General features: G+C 45.5%; 1 protein-coding gene across 10 annotated transcripts in view; it reads right to left on the bottom strand.

Moving 5' to 3' along the window:
* CDKL5 (cyclin dependent kinase like 5) overlaps window positions 1-15,164 on the bottom strand; it is an 850,075-nt gene that overhangs the window by 84,624 nt on the left and 750,287 nt on the right. For 8 of the 10 annotated variants that reach the window (XM_063955716.1, XM_063955713.1, XM_063955718.1 and 5 more), the window contains one exon: window positions 2,845-2,949. The exons of 1 other annotated variant lie outside the window; for it this stretch is intronic. In XM_063955716.1, coding sequence (XP_063811786.1) covers window positions 2,845-2,949 — 105 coding nt within the window. The remainder of the gene's footprint in view (window positions 1-2,844; window positions 2,950-15,164) is intronic. One more of the 10 variants, XM_063955717.1, reaches the window with a different exon arrangement.

Raw genomic sequence — 15,164 nt, 5'->3', positions numbered from 1 at the left:
ACAAGGCCATCTCTAATTCCACTGCTCCCTACATCTCCAACCTCCTTTCCCTTCATACTCCCTCCCGCCCCCTACGGTCGACTAATGACCGTCGCCTCTCCACCGCCCTGGTTACTGCTTCCCATGCACGAGTTCAGGATTTTGCCCGTGCTGCACCCCTTCAGTGGAACGCACTCCCTCGCTCCATTAGACTCTCCCCAACCTTGCTAAGCTTCAAACGGGCACTAAAAACCCACCTATTCATCAAAGCATACCCTTCTGATGCATAACCCAGAGCTGAAGCCGCGCCTCCACCCCCCCTGCCTCATGCCGTGAACATCTCAGCTTTGCTTGCATACTGCCATCAGGCTACCTCCCACTTGCCTGCACCTCTTGTCATCTGTCTGTCGCCCCTCCCCAATAGATTGTTAGCTCTTCAGAGCAGGGCCCTCTTTCCTCTTGTTATCTAAGCCCTCGTCTCAACACATTTCACTCACAGCTCTCCCCTACTCAACGACCATCTTTATCCTGCTAGTAAAGGCTCATCTCCATCTATGACCACCAGCCTCTAGTAGTACGATGATCACTCCCTCAATACTTACATCTTAGCTGTACTATGTCTTGAGAATGTGTGGTGCTCTGTTACCTATACTCTATTTCTGTTATTTATTTACTGTAATGCAATGTTCTGTCCCCTGTACTGTCCTTTGTACGGCGCTGCGAAACACATGTGGCGCCTTATAAATAAAATGTAATAATAATAATAATAATGATGTGCAACACATCCTTAATTGCTATAATCATATAACGGATGGATTTAGCCAATTTAGGCTGTAACTTTGCATCATCGTAATCGACACTGGAGTCAGAATCCATGTCGGTATCTGTGTCAACAATTTGGGATAGTGGGCGCTTCTGAGACCCTGACGGCCTCTGCGACATAGGATCAGGCACGGGCTGAGACCCTGACTGTCCTAAGGTTTCAGCTTTATCCAACCTTTTATGCAAGGAATTAACATTATCATTTAAAACCTTCCACATATCCATCCAATCAGGTGTCGGCGCCGTCGGCGGAGACACCACATTCATTTGCTCCCGCTCTGTTTCCACATAGCCTTCCTCGTCAAACATGTCGACACAAGCGTACCGACACACCACACACACAGGGGATGCTCTTTTTGAAGACAGTTCCCCCACAAGGCCCTTTGGAGAGACAGAGAGAGAGTATGCCAGCACACACCCCAGCGCTATATAACCCAGGAATCACACAGTAACTTAGTGTTAACCCAGTAGCCGCTGTAATAATGATTTTTGCGCCTAATTATGTGCCCCCCCTCTTTTTTGTACCCTCTTCTACCGTGTATCTGCAGGGGAGAGCCTGGGGAGCTTCCTCTCAGCGGAGCTGTGGAGAAAAAATGGCGCTGGTGAGTGCTGAGGAAGAAGCCCCGCCCCTTCAGCGGCGGGCTTCTGTCCCGCGTTTATGTACAATATTATGGTGGGGGCTCATACATATATACAGTGCCCAACTGTATATATGTCAAACTTTTGCCAAGAGGTCCTAATTGCTGCCCAGGGCGCCCCCCCCCCCCCCCGCGCCCTGCACCCTTACAGTGACCGGAGTATGTGGGTGTAGTGTGGGAGCAATGGCGCACAGCTGCAGTGCTGTGCGCTACCTCAGTGAAGACTGAAGTCTTCTGCCGCCGATTTCGAAGTCTTCTTGCTTCTTTCACCCGGCTTCTGTCTTCCGGCTCTGCGAGGGGGACGGCGGCGCGGCTCCGGGATCGGACGACGGGGGTGAGATCCTGTGTATGATCCCTCTGGAGCTAATGGTGTCCAGTAGCCTAAGAAGCAGGACCTATCTGCAGAGAGTAGGGCTGCTTCTCTCCCCTCAGTCCCACGATGCAGGGAGTCTGTTGCCAGCAGAGCTCCCTGAAAATTAAAAAAAACCTAACAAAATACTTTCTTACAGCAAGCTCAGGAGAGCTCACTGAACAGCACCCAGCTCATCCGGGCACAGATTCAAACTGAGGTCTGGAGGAGGGACATAGAGGGAGGAGCCAGAGCACACCAGAATCCAAATTCTTTTTTAAAGTGCCCATGTCTCCTGCGGAGCCCGTCTATTCCCCATGGTCCTTACGGAGTCCCCAGCATCCACTAGGACGTTAGAGAAAGATGCGTAAAGCATGGCTACAGTATTGTTTTCCTTAGGACAGACATAAGCACAGAAACATATTACAGAGGCACAAATACCTTGCAAAGCAAACAAGCATTTGTTTTGCATGCAAATGAGGAACAGTAGAGATACAGCAAGATCTTAATAGTGCGACTTCAGTTTTTTTAAGGTTATGAATATCCCCTTAAGTATATTTTTTATGGCCGGCTAACCTTTCCCTAAATTGCACTACCAAAACGCTGTGTGTGCTCCCTACACGCCCGTGGCGTGTTAGGGATTATTATAGGGGCCTGATCCAGCGACAGCCTTAGCCAGATACCCCCAGATCATGGAGAAAGAAATTTGTGAAGGCTCTTGACAGCACATGTACCAAATCAATAGTCTTATCACTATCGCTGGACGCGATAACAGGGGCAGGCATCAGAAAAACATAGCAAATGTAGTCAAATATATTTACATTGCATCTTAATGAGTGCAGGTGTTCCACATATCCTTACCGTATCGATGTTATATGTTTGCCATGGAGAAAATAAAAATATCAACTCTTGCCTTGTGGATAAGGACTGGGACCTGAAGTTGAGTTCCAGTATTGCTATATAGTAGGTAATTAGTGTAGTTATACCCAGATTATTGCAATAATAATAATAATAATTAATTTTAGCTGTTGATAACATTACTTAGGTGATGCAGACCTCAGTCTTTTGTCGCGTATGAAATGAAGTTGCACCATCTCTGTTGGGCTCTTTAGCTAGAGATCTTGAGTGGATGATCCCCTCTGATGGACCTGGGTCAGCCTGCTAACAGCAAATAAAACACATGGTTCGTACAGTGAAGCAACACAGCACACATATCTACTAATGTACAAGTTTCGGGTTAACAAAGTACAAACACACAGTGCATGATGAGACACACAAATTGGTTCCACTCAGCAGGAAACAGGCAAATAACTGACAACAGTGCAAGCGAAACAGATACAAAAACAAATTATTATCCAATTAGTCATGTTAATAAGAATTTCAGCAGAAAATATGACATGAAACTGCAAAAAAGGAGATGGGCAAAACTATGCATGTGATCAATAAAATGAAGTAAACATTTAAGATTTAGAACCCGGAGCATACAATGGTAATCAGCACCATGTTTTTGTTACTCTTAATAATGGATTGGATGTTTGGGCCTTGATCATATGAGGATATTATTTCCTGTGACTTCTAACACATAGGTTCCCAGGCTTCCTGGTTTTCCAAATAAAGTCACTTTTTACCCCCAAATCTATCGACTAAAGCTGGGTAAACATTAATAGATACTGTATATAGCCCACTCCATTGAACAAGCGAAATATCTGTCAGTCATTGGCTGGTGTGTACACCCGATACGTCTGTGAACGATGTTGTTAACACACAGACATATCAGGCTGGTCCTACAGCACAGCCGATGCAGGTATATCTTGCAGATATATCACCATGTCTGGATGTGTGTACAGGCAACCCGCTGACCACCCGTACACTGGTTGCAGGAACTGACGTCACAGCTTGGTGTGCATGCTTACATAATCAACAGCTCTGTCAGCGGATCCACCCATCGGTTGATCCGTCGGCCACTACAGTATGTCGGCAGATCTGTTGGCAAAGTGTGTACCCAGCCTTATAGTGCTTAGTTCCCCATAATTAATTCTTGATGCACTCAAATTAACAGAATCAGTGGGAGCAGATTCCTATCACTACTCTCACTTTTTGTCAACCACAAATAAATAGAAATAATAGGGTTTATAATTTAGAATGGTTGGTACAAGATGTTTTCTGGATAAGGTTTTTGAAAATTATTCCTGACTTTTCCCACACTTCTAGCATTCCCCTCCTCCATTGTATAAAAGTGTTTATCACAATGACCTGAGGAGAAGGTGAGTGATTGTGCGTGCGTGCGTGTATGTGTGTGTGTGAGACATTGTCACCTAGCTTCAACTTTCGGTCTGGTTTGTTAGTAAGAAGTCTCATATTCACTAATTTCAACATTACTGTAACCAATTCATATACACCCTTGTGACTGCAATATATATATTTTGGGGATTTAAGGCAATAATTATATTGCATATTTCAATCCACACGTCAAATTACATAGTTACAAATTACATACAAATTACAAATTAATGAATTTTTCAAAATATTTTACCGCTTAGTAAAAGCCAAAGTGATTCTGTTCTGTTTTATTGCATTTTATGTTCAAATAGGGATTTGGTTATAGAAATCACAGTAGATATACTTGTATGAGCTGCAGTGTTGGAAATAATTCTGGCATATGACACTAACAGACAAATATGTGACTACACAGCTGTACTAACTGTACCTCTGTTACTGTATAAGGAGAGTACAAGTATAGTGCACCTGTTCCTTATGTGGAGCTGAGGCAGCCATCAATATTCATGAGGATGAAGCCTATCAATTCACTTGGAATCAGTGACAGCACTTTGTGACCAGTGAAATGGCAGACCGTATCTGCATGAACAGTGGTTCTGACCACAAATTGTTAGTACGGCTGGAACACCAAAGAGCCAATGAATAGTGGACTGTACACCCATGTGCCGAGTCAGTGTACTTTCATGATTCCACAACCAAGCGTGCACAAGCACAAGCAATGCAGTTGTATGTATTTTAGTCACATCTATAGCACAGTATATTAGTGACTAAAGTGGAGTAACTGAGCTATAACAGGACTTACTCATGTAGACAAACTGCAAAGCGAGCATGTAAGTGGGACTGCGGGCTATGAAGAGCTGGCTATGTCTTTAGAATTTACATACCTGCAGTAGTATAGCACTGGTGTAAGAGTGCTTTGATGGCAGCTATCAGGGGCAGAGATGCATACAACTCTGCATATGATATAAAACAGATTTACGTCTAATGCGGGGAGTAATTATGGACGCTTTGCATGCAATCCTGCATCCACCCAAGGTGAGTGCACTAGGACCCTAAAAAAGGTTTTCCCAATATAATGTATTGCTTATGTGACAATTAAGAGACACCAAAACATGTTCTGTGAAAACGCTAGGTCTCCTGACTCATAGGATGTGCTCTTTTCAGATAGAGGACAGGTACCCATTAAGAGTCCTATTTATTAAAGCTATTTTGCAGGAAAACATCTCTCTGCAAATACTAAGTATCTCCTAAATGTAGCAAAGGAGGCTACCAAGCCCCCCCCCTCCGCCCCCCCTTGCTTACCTGGAAGCAGCAGCTGCAGCCCAGCACACAGCTGCAGTGTGGCCAGGGAAGTGCTTAAAATATTTTTCTTTCCTGTGATTAGGCCCAGCCATTCTCTCTACTGCCCTGGCTGTGAGGCATGCCATGCTCCTATGAGTGGGTGCTTCTCGTGCTAGACACGTCCTCAATGAGGTGTGACCACAACCCCTCTAGGGGGGGGCACAGGGGACCAGGAAGTTGTTGTACTGGGGCCTAGGATTTCTCTTGGCAGCCCTGCCAGCATCCCAACCTTGTTAAATTGTCTTACAATATGCTGCAGTGACATTTCTTGCGGTGGGTGAGCCATGTGATCGCCTTACTGCTCCCCCTCCTCCCTCTTCCCTAGTCATCCACTCTGGGGGGGAGGGGGGGCTGAGCCTCGCGGAATGACGTGGTTGTGTCATAACTTCACAACGAAACTGCGTCATTCTGTGAAACTCCACCCCCCTGAGCGGAGTACTAATGAAGAGGTAGGAAAGGGAGCGGGAGATTAAGTGCTGGCGGGCTAGCGCCTACCAGCGAATACACTTTTTACACCAGCTTGGCAATGAGCAATACCCTTGGCATCGAGTATTACCTTTGGCAACGAGCATGGATCCCAGTGCATGAAACACTTGGAAACGAGCATAACACCCAGTGCATGAAACCCCTGGCAACGAGCATGACACCCAGCGCATGAAAGCCCTGGCAATGAGCATGACACCCAGTGCATGAAACACCTAGTAACGAGAGCATGACACCCAGCGCATGAAACCCCATGTAATTTAAAAGTAATTAGAATCTTTACTGTAGGGCATAATGTATCACGGGCATTGCGGTGTATGGCATAATATGGTGCAAGGGGCATTACTGTGTGGTGCTTAATATGCTGGAATGTTTTTTTTTTTCCTGCGGTGGCTGAGGTCTGTTGTTGCAGGGTCAAAAACTGGTGTGTAAGGTAGTCTTTTCCTGCGAGGCCACACTTATTTTAGTGAGGCTACGGCCATTTTAGTGAGGCCGTGCCCCTCACCTCTCATCGTTTTTTTATGTCTTTGAGTGGCGGGGGGGAGGGCATTTCTGAAAGTCTTTGTGGAAGGGGGGGTGCCACATTGTTTTTATTGCTCGCACTAGGAGCCAAATTGTCTAGAAACAGCCCTGATATACTGGTGGTAAATATGGCCCTAAGAGATCATTCATACTGTATTTATCACAGTAAGACAAACTTAGAAAAGAAAAACAGCCACAGAGTATTAATGCAACAATGCAACTGCTTTAGAAACATGTGGTGCCATATTTTGTGGTTTGCAGGGGCTTAAATACAGAAGACAATTGAAAGCAGTTGCCTACGGGGTGCCAGCGCTGAAGTGGACATACTGACTTACTCCAATTCACTAGGGGCCTAATTCAGATCTGATCGCTGGGCTGCATTTTTTGCTGCCTTCGATCAGATAGTCGCCTGCTACAGGGGGAGTGTAAAATCGCTGTGCAAGTGTGCGTTCCTATGTGTTGCAGAGCTGCACAAAAATCAGTATGTGCAGTATCTGTGCAGCCCAGGACTTATCCAGTGCAACTGAATCCTGCTGATCGGGGGAGCTGATGTCAGACACCCTCCCTGAAAACGCTTGAGCCCGCCTGCGTTTCTCCGGACACTCCCTGAAAACAGTCAGTTGCCACCCACAAACGGCCTCTTCCTGTCAATCACCTTGCGGTACTCCCGAGCGAATGGATCCATCGCACCATCCCGTCGCTGACCGCCGATGCCCGTTGTTTATTTCTGTACATTACACGTGGAAGGCACAAGAGGCATACCATTAAAAGTGTAGGGAGAGACCTGGAAATGTCTGGGCACTCTTCTGCACAGCAGTCAATTATCTCTTTCAGCTGATTTCATTGTGAAATCTAATTTTTGCGCTGCTCCAGTCAATTTGCATACGCATGCGCAGTTCGGATCCGATCGCCCGCTCTGCGAAAACGCACAGCAGCGATCAGGGCTGATTAGGCCCTAGGTTTGCTTTATGTGCCTAGAGCATGAGAAAGCTGACTTTCAGGTACTGCCCACTTTTTGGACTGCAGTGTCCCATTGGGAGGAAAGACGAGGAAACGCTCTCACCAGCTGCACGCGCAAAACGATGTACAGTATACACACTCTGTGTGACGTAAAATTGGGGCATGATGTGGGGCATAAGTGCCGAAGTCCTGCCGCGCAAGAACCATATCCACTCGTCCCAAATTTTGCTCTTTAGGGCCCCCATTCTTAAGGGCCCAGGGCCCCCCAAAGCCTTAATCCAGCTCTGCTGGGTACTGTTGGGTGTTGGCAGTGAAGGTAGGGTGGGGAGGGGATGTATGTCTGGGTGTTGTGTTATTATTAGTTAATATGGGTATGGATATGCCTGGATGCTGCTAGGGAGTTGGTAGTAAATGTGGGTAGGGGGGAAAGTGTGTATGAGTGCTGATAGGATTTGAGTGTCGGTAGCAAGCGTGAGCGGCGGGGAGGAGCACCAACAACTATTTTGCGTCTAGGTTCCCACAATGAACTGACACCCCTGGTGATTTGTGTATATGTGTATATATATATATATATATATATATATATACAATATCTCTGTGCTCTAATAAATATATAACTGTACATTCAGTTCAAAAGGAAGAAATTCACTCCAATGAATCAATTGAATATTCAATTTATCGAGGTAATGCAATGATTCTGATGGACAATGTAGTAGTTCCCTAAAAAAGAATTCCCTCACCAGAGATCACCCGATAAAACAAACAGACATATATTGTATAAATATTTTTTACTTCTTAAAAATATTTAAAATTACATATATATATTTTAACATAAAATCAATACATCCATAACATGATTGAGTACAGGAAGTTGGATTAGGTTCCACCCTCACCTTTAACAAAAGGTGTGAGCTCAGTGTGAAATTCACATACCGGACCATGACAGATATAGATAGATGAACCCTACGCGTTTCGTCTTAACAACTTCATCAGGGGTATATAGCTTTGCAAGGTGAAAAAGGGGGCGGAACATCACAATATTGGAGCTAATTTATTTCAATAAATATCAAATAGCATACCAATTCAATTTCAAATTGACTGTGCAATCACGCTCATTCTTTAAGTTGGTCTTAAAGACCATAAATCTATAAAAAATAGATTGTAATTATAAACCATTCAAAATGACAGTAAAAAAAGAGAAAATAAAAAAGAAACAGCATACCATGAGGAGTAGTGGCACGGTTGGTCTATAGTGGTAATTTTGTTTGGACAAAATTTATAGATGGTTTCCCTAAGGGTTACCCTATAAATAAAGGATTACAATATTAGGTGACAAACAAATGTTTTAAATGGTCTATCATGTAGAGTTCCACAGTAATTGAAGAACATTTACATACAGATGTAGCCACCTTTATCTTGACTGGCTGAGGCGTTTGTCCCGATCAAGCATACACAGCGTACCAGGGCGTAGGGAGGCGCGTCTAGTCACAGAGAGGCGTACCTAATCGCACAGAGGCAGACAGAGCATTTGGCGTTACCTTTAAGTATAATACCTGCGGTCATCCACCAGATGTTGCCTTTTACAATCACCACTGCGCATGCGTGTGGTCTCCCGTAAAATACAATACTGAAATATATAATAAGGACTACTTTACTAAGCGTCTCATTACGCTGCATACAGTAAATACTCATTACGATGCATTATTTAATACAGTAAATACTCATTATGCTGCATTATTTAATACAGTATATACGGTACAGACGCAAATAGTACAGCATACAGTATATGATCCATCTACAGTACTTTATGAATATGTGAGCGTCCAAGTCCCGCAGACAAAACAACATAAAACCAGTAGTGTACACTGTCGCAAATGGACGTGTTAGAAGTTCACTATTGCCTCTTGAGATTAGGAATTTTGTACAGTATGTTAGCGTCCTAATCCCATAGCCATTACAGCACAATCAAAACCAATGGATTTATTCATGTGTCTGCAGCGAAGTGGTGAAGTGTTCCGCTTCCTATACTCAGAGTCCTGAGTTCGATTTCTAAAGTACGAATGCATGTTAGTTTTTTCCAGACACTTTATTATTTTTTTATTCACATAAACCAGGGCAAAGCTGCAGGAGCGGTTCTACTGTTAAGGTTCTATGCACCGTACAGTACACATACAATTCTGAAGCAGGGCAGACTCAATAGAAATGGCTACCACCTATGACTCCTTGCCCCACGGAGGCCCTAGGCTACGGAGCAAGTAACAGTCCAGATTTTGCAGACTATGTGGCAATGCTGAAGGAGCATCACAATCCCTTAGCTAAAATACACAGGGTCGATAGGAATAAGCGAGGTCTATGCACATTACGGTACACCGGACTCAATCGCACAGCACACTGGCAAAATGGCCGCCACCCCTGAACCCCCACCACGTGGCAGGCAGCGCTCGGATATGGAGTGAGAGATGGCAAAAGTTTTGCAGGCTACGGGGCAATGCTGAAGGAGCGTCACAATCCCCTAGCCAAAATACACAGGGGTGATAGAGATAAGCGAGGTCTATGCACATTACATTACACCGGGCTCGATCGCATAGCAAACTGACAAAACACAAGTTTTACATAAAGCAGGGCAAAGCTGCAGGAGAGTTTCTACTGTCAAGGTTCTATACACCGTACGGTACACATACAATTCTATAGCAGGGCAGACTCAATTGAAATGGCTACCGCCTGTGACTCCTAGCTCCATGGAGGCACTTGACTATGGAGCAAGTAACAGCACAGATTTTGCAGGCTATGGGGCAATGCTGAAGGAGCGTTAAAATCCCCTAGCTAAAATACACAGGGGCGATAGGGATAAGTGAGGTCTATGCACATAACGATACACCGGACCCCATCGCATCGCAAAGTGACAAAATGTCCGAGGCACGTGAACCCCTGCCTTTTGGCAGCACTCAGCTATGGAGCGAACAACAGCATAGGTTTTGCAGGCTACTGGGTAATGCTGAAAGAGCGTCAGAATCCCCTAGCTAAAATACACAGGGGTGATAGGGATAAGCGAGGTCTATGCACATAACGATACACCATATAGTTCCCCATGGTTTTGATTATGCCTTTTCTTTGAACACGGTATTTTCCACTGCCTCGCCCTACCCCCATCCCACTTTTCCCTTCCTCCCTGGGAGCCTGAAAAGTACATGCAGTAGACAGGGAGGGAGTTCCGATCAGGTTACAAGACATGTGCAACAGTATACTACTGTATGTAGGAAAATCCCCCACCCACTCTGATTTATGTGAAACCTGCGTGCACCCTTCCATTGAATGTATAACAAAGAAAAAATAATTACAAAGTGAATGTCACGGGAACATATATATTAAAAAAAAAAGTTGGCACTTAGGGACTCAAACCTGGGACTCTCAGCGTGGGAGGTGGGAGCCTTCATCGCTAGGTTGGTATGGAAGGGGAGACAATTAGCTGCCGGAGGGTACCAACCCCAAGTTTCTGTGACCCCCACAAGGCTCATGGCAAGCGTCAGAACCCATGGTGGGTCTGAATTAACGGGCCCATTATAGTCTATAGAAAAATGGGTCCACTTTGCGTACTGATATCTCTGGTTCTGGGTGTTCCAGAGACTTGAGACTGGTAACATTTAAAAGAGGAGACTCTTGGCTTTCGGGGCAGACCAACCACTAGTTGATGTGACACTGGAAAGGGAAACGGGAAGCAACTGTGTATCGGGTCCCCTACAGTTGTCCGCCTAGCTTGCACAGGATGCAGGGTTTCTGTCTAGATAGGAAATACTGTACAGAAATGCTAAGCATGGTAATTTGACATCCAGGAACATTGGGAGGAGTTTTTATCTCTCTCCATTATACATAGAAAGATTAAACTTGTCACTGTACGTTACAAGCTGTTCATGCTAATTAGTACCCTAATAGAACATACTGTACAGAGATACTAAGTACAGTGATTTGGCATCCAGGAACCTTAGGGAGGAGCTTTTATCTCTCTCCATTGTAATCTTTCTAAGTATAATGGAGAGAGATAAAAGCTCCTCCCTAAATTCCTGGGTGCCAAATTACCGTCCTTAGTATCGCTGTACTCTATATTCTACTAGTGTACTAATTAGCACGAACAGCTTGTAACGTACAGTGGCAAGTTTAATCTTTCTATGTATAATGGAGAGAGATAAAAGCTCCTCAGTAAGTTCCTAGATGCCAAATCACCATCCTTAGTATCGCTGTACTCTATGTTCTACTAGTGTACTAATTAGCACGAACAGCTTGTAACGTACAGTGGTAAGTTTAATCTTTCTATGTATAATATAGAGATAAAAGCTCCTCCCTAAGTTCTTAGATGCCACATCACCATCCTTAGTATCTCTGTACAGTATGTTCTACTAGTGTACTAACTAGCATGAACAGCTTTTAACTGGATGCCAAATCACCGTACTTAGGGGTATATGCAATTCACGGCGAATCGCGGCAAATTATCGCCGTTTTTAAATTCGACACAATTCGACAGGTGAATTCTGGCAGGTGGCTGCCGGAATTCACCATATTCAATGCAAAACGGATTCGACAGTCCCGCGGGCGAAAATCGGCCGATTTGGCGGATTTTGCCGCGATTTTAAAAAACGGGAAAAAGCCTGACAATGCTAAATTCCTTTGTCGTATAAACAACCCTTTATGAAGCTAAGAACACTGTACGCTGTTTACTTAAGAAGTACCGTAATGGTACGCTAGTTGCGTAACGATCGCTCAGCCGTAGGCGAGACGCTCAAGCGTCACGTTCGCTCACGGCCCAGGGATCACAGGACACGTTATTGGCTATGACTAGAGTAATGATTCGCTATGGCGTAGCTTACGCTCGAAACCACGAGGAGGTCACCAGCGGCGCAGACGCTCACAACGCTATACCTTAATGTTTAAACCTTATACCAAAGAAATACACAGAATACTTTAATGTGAGTACAGGGTGTAAGTGCAACCTTGTGTAACCTGACTAACTACAAAGCTGCTTGAGCGTCACCGACGCTCAAGTGAACACTTAACACTATAGGAAATACACAGATGCTGGTTTAGGTTCCAAAGCCTATTAACTGTATTATATCTAATATACTTGTAAAAGGGGATAACAGTACAAATGATACACTACAATATAACAGAGACTTCCTAACCACAGAACTAAACAATAAATACAAAAAGACAATACTACACTGACCTAAATGCAATACAATACAATACTATCTAATACAATACAATACTAGCCTAGTCTAGGGGAGATATGAGAGAACAGAACAGAGAGAGAGAGAGAGAGAGAGAGAGAGATGAGATGAGAGAAATTGGCTCACAGAAAGACAATGATTACGGAGAGAAACTTACGCACAAAGGGTATGATCGCCTGCGCCTCGATATCCAGCTCCCGGCTATCAGCAGATAACCGTTGATGAGAGAGTGAGAGCTGGATGTGGTCGGCCTGCCTATTTATGCCCCACACACAATGCAATCTCCTGGTCCTACAATCCCATTGTCCATTGGCCGAAGGAATTCGGCCCTGCATCATAACAAAAGGTCATAGGGTGATTCATACAGGTGGGCTGTGACGATTTCCAACAGCTCAGGTGGGTGGGAAACTGGGTTTCCCGCCGCATACCTGAGTATGTGTAAATAATAGAAATGGACATAAACTTCTTATGTCCATAACTATTCGCACGAGCGATTAATACGCTCCAAACCAACACCGGAATATTGCTAATTAAATACTCTTCCGATGGGTACCAAACACTGCTGTATGATTCCTGTTAGACCCTTCGTACGATATAAAGAGGGATTCCTCAGCTCTGGGACATTGTATTTTAACCAAACTTTCAGAATCTATCAAAGGGACCATGATCTATAAACTACATTAATTGTGAACATTTGTAACGAATGAGTCGCACGCTACGACTACATAAACTCTACCGTAAATGCGCATACCGCGCCTGCGAGTGCACGCTATTGCGGGTATGCGCCTCCACGGGAGAGCGTACGCATGCGCAGCACGGACCAGTGTGCGGCGCAAATATGGCAACGTGCATAGAGACATTTTTCTGACTTTGACAAGCCTGAAAAAAAAAATGGCGTGGGGTCCCCCCTCCAAAGCATAACCAGCCTCGGGCTCTTCGAGCTGGTCCTGGTTCTAAAAATGCGGGGAAAAATTGGGCAGGGATCCCCCGTATTTTTAAAACCAGCACCGGGCTCTGCGCCTGGTGCTGGTGCCAAAAATACGGGGGACAAAAAGAGTAGGGGTCCCCCGTATTTTTAACACCAGCATCGGGCTCCACTAGCTGGACAGATAATGCCACAGCCGGGGGTCAATTTTATGCCGTGCCCTGCGGCCGTGGCATTAACTACCCAACTAGTCACCCCTGGCCGGGGTACCCTGGGGGAGTGGGGACCCCTTCAATCAAGGGGTCCCCCCCCCCAGCCACCCAAGGGCCAGGGGTGAAGCCCGAGGCTGTCCCCCCCCATCCAATGGGCTGCGGATGGGGGGGCTGATAGCCTTTTGTGATAATAAAAAGATATTGTTTTTTCCAGTAGTACTACAAGTCCCAGCAAGCCTCCCCCGCAAGCTGGTACTTGGAGAACCACAAGTACCAGCATGCGGGAGAAAAACGGGCCCGCTGGTACCTGTAGTACTACTGGGAAAAAAATACCCAAATAAAAACAGTACACAGACACCGTGACATTAAAACTTTATTACACACTACCGACACACACATACTTACCTATGTTGACACGCCGACTGCCACGGTCTCCGACGATCCGAGGGTACCTGTGAAAAAATTATACTCACCTTCCAGCGTCCAGAGGTACATCCACGTCCAGATATAAATCCACGTACTTGTTAAAAAAACAAACCGAACACCCGCTCCATGCCGTATTGAAAGGGGTCCCATGCTTTCACATCAGACCCCTTTCTCCCGAATGCCGGGACATCACGTGACTCCTGTCACTGAAGTCCCTTCAGCCAATCAGGAAGCGCTACTTCCGTGGCGCTCACCTGATTGGCTGTGCGCTGTCTGTGCTGTGACAGCGCATCGCAAAGCCGCTCCATTAGTTTCAATGGTGGGAACTTTGCTGTCTGCGGTGGGGTTACCCGCGGTCAGCCGCTGACCGGCGGGTGACCTCACCGCTAGCCGCTAAATTCCCACCATTGAATATAATGGACGGGGCTGTGCGATGCGCTGTCTGAGTTCAGACAGCGCACAGCCAATCAGGTGAGCGCAACGAAGTTGCGCTTCCTGATTGGCTTTAGAGACTTTTGTGTGACAGCTGTCACTGACAGGTCTCTCTGCATTCGGGGATAGGGGTCTCATGTGTCAGCATGGGACCCCTTTCAGTCCGGTGGCCCGTGTGTTCGTTTTCTTTTTTTGCCAAGTACGTGGATGTATCTCTGGACCATGGCTGAGGTGAGTATATTGATCTTTTATTTTCAGGTATCCGTGGATTCTACATGGAGAAGAGGACCGATGTCGGCGTGTGAACTTAGGTAAGTATGTGTGTGTCGACGTATGAAATAAAGTTTTACTGTCACGGTGTGTGTGTCCTGTTTTTATTTGGGTATTTTTTTCCCAGTAGTACTACAGGTACCAGCGGGCCCGTTTTTCTCCCGCATGCTGGTACTTGTGGTTCTCCAAGTACCAGCTTGTGGGGGAGGCTTGCTGGGACTTGTAGTACTGCTGGAAAAAACAATATTCTTTTCATTATCACAAAAGGCTATCAGCCCCCCCATCCGCAGCCCATTGGATGGGGGGGGA

The sequence above is a fragment of the Pseudophryne corroboree genome, chromosome 2, assembly GCF_028390025.1.
Source record: "Pseudophryne corroboree isolate aPseCor3 chromosome 2, aPseCor3.hap2, whole genome shotgun sequence".
Taxonomy (NCBI): Eukaryota; Metazoa; Chordata; class Amphibia; order Anura; family Myobatrachidae; genus Pseudophryne; species Pseudophryne corroboree.
Note: the sequence above shows the minus strand (reverse complement) of the source record. Positions and strands in the feature narration are given on the sequence as shown.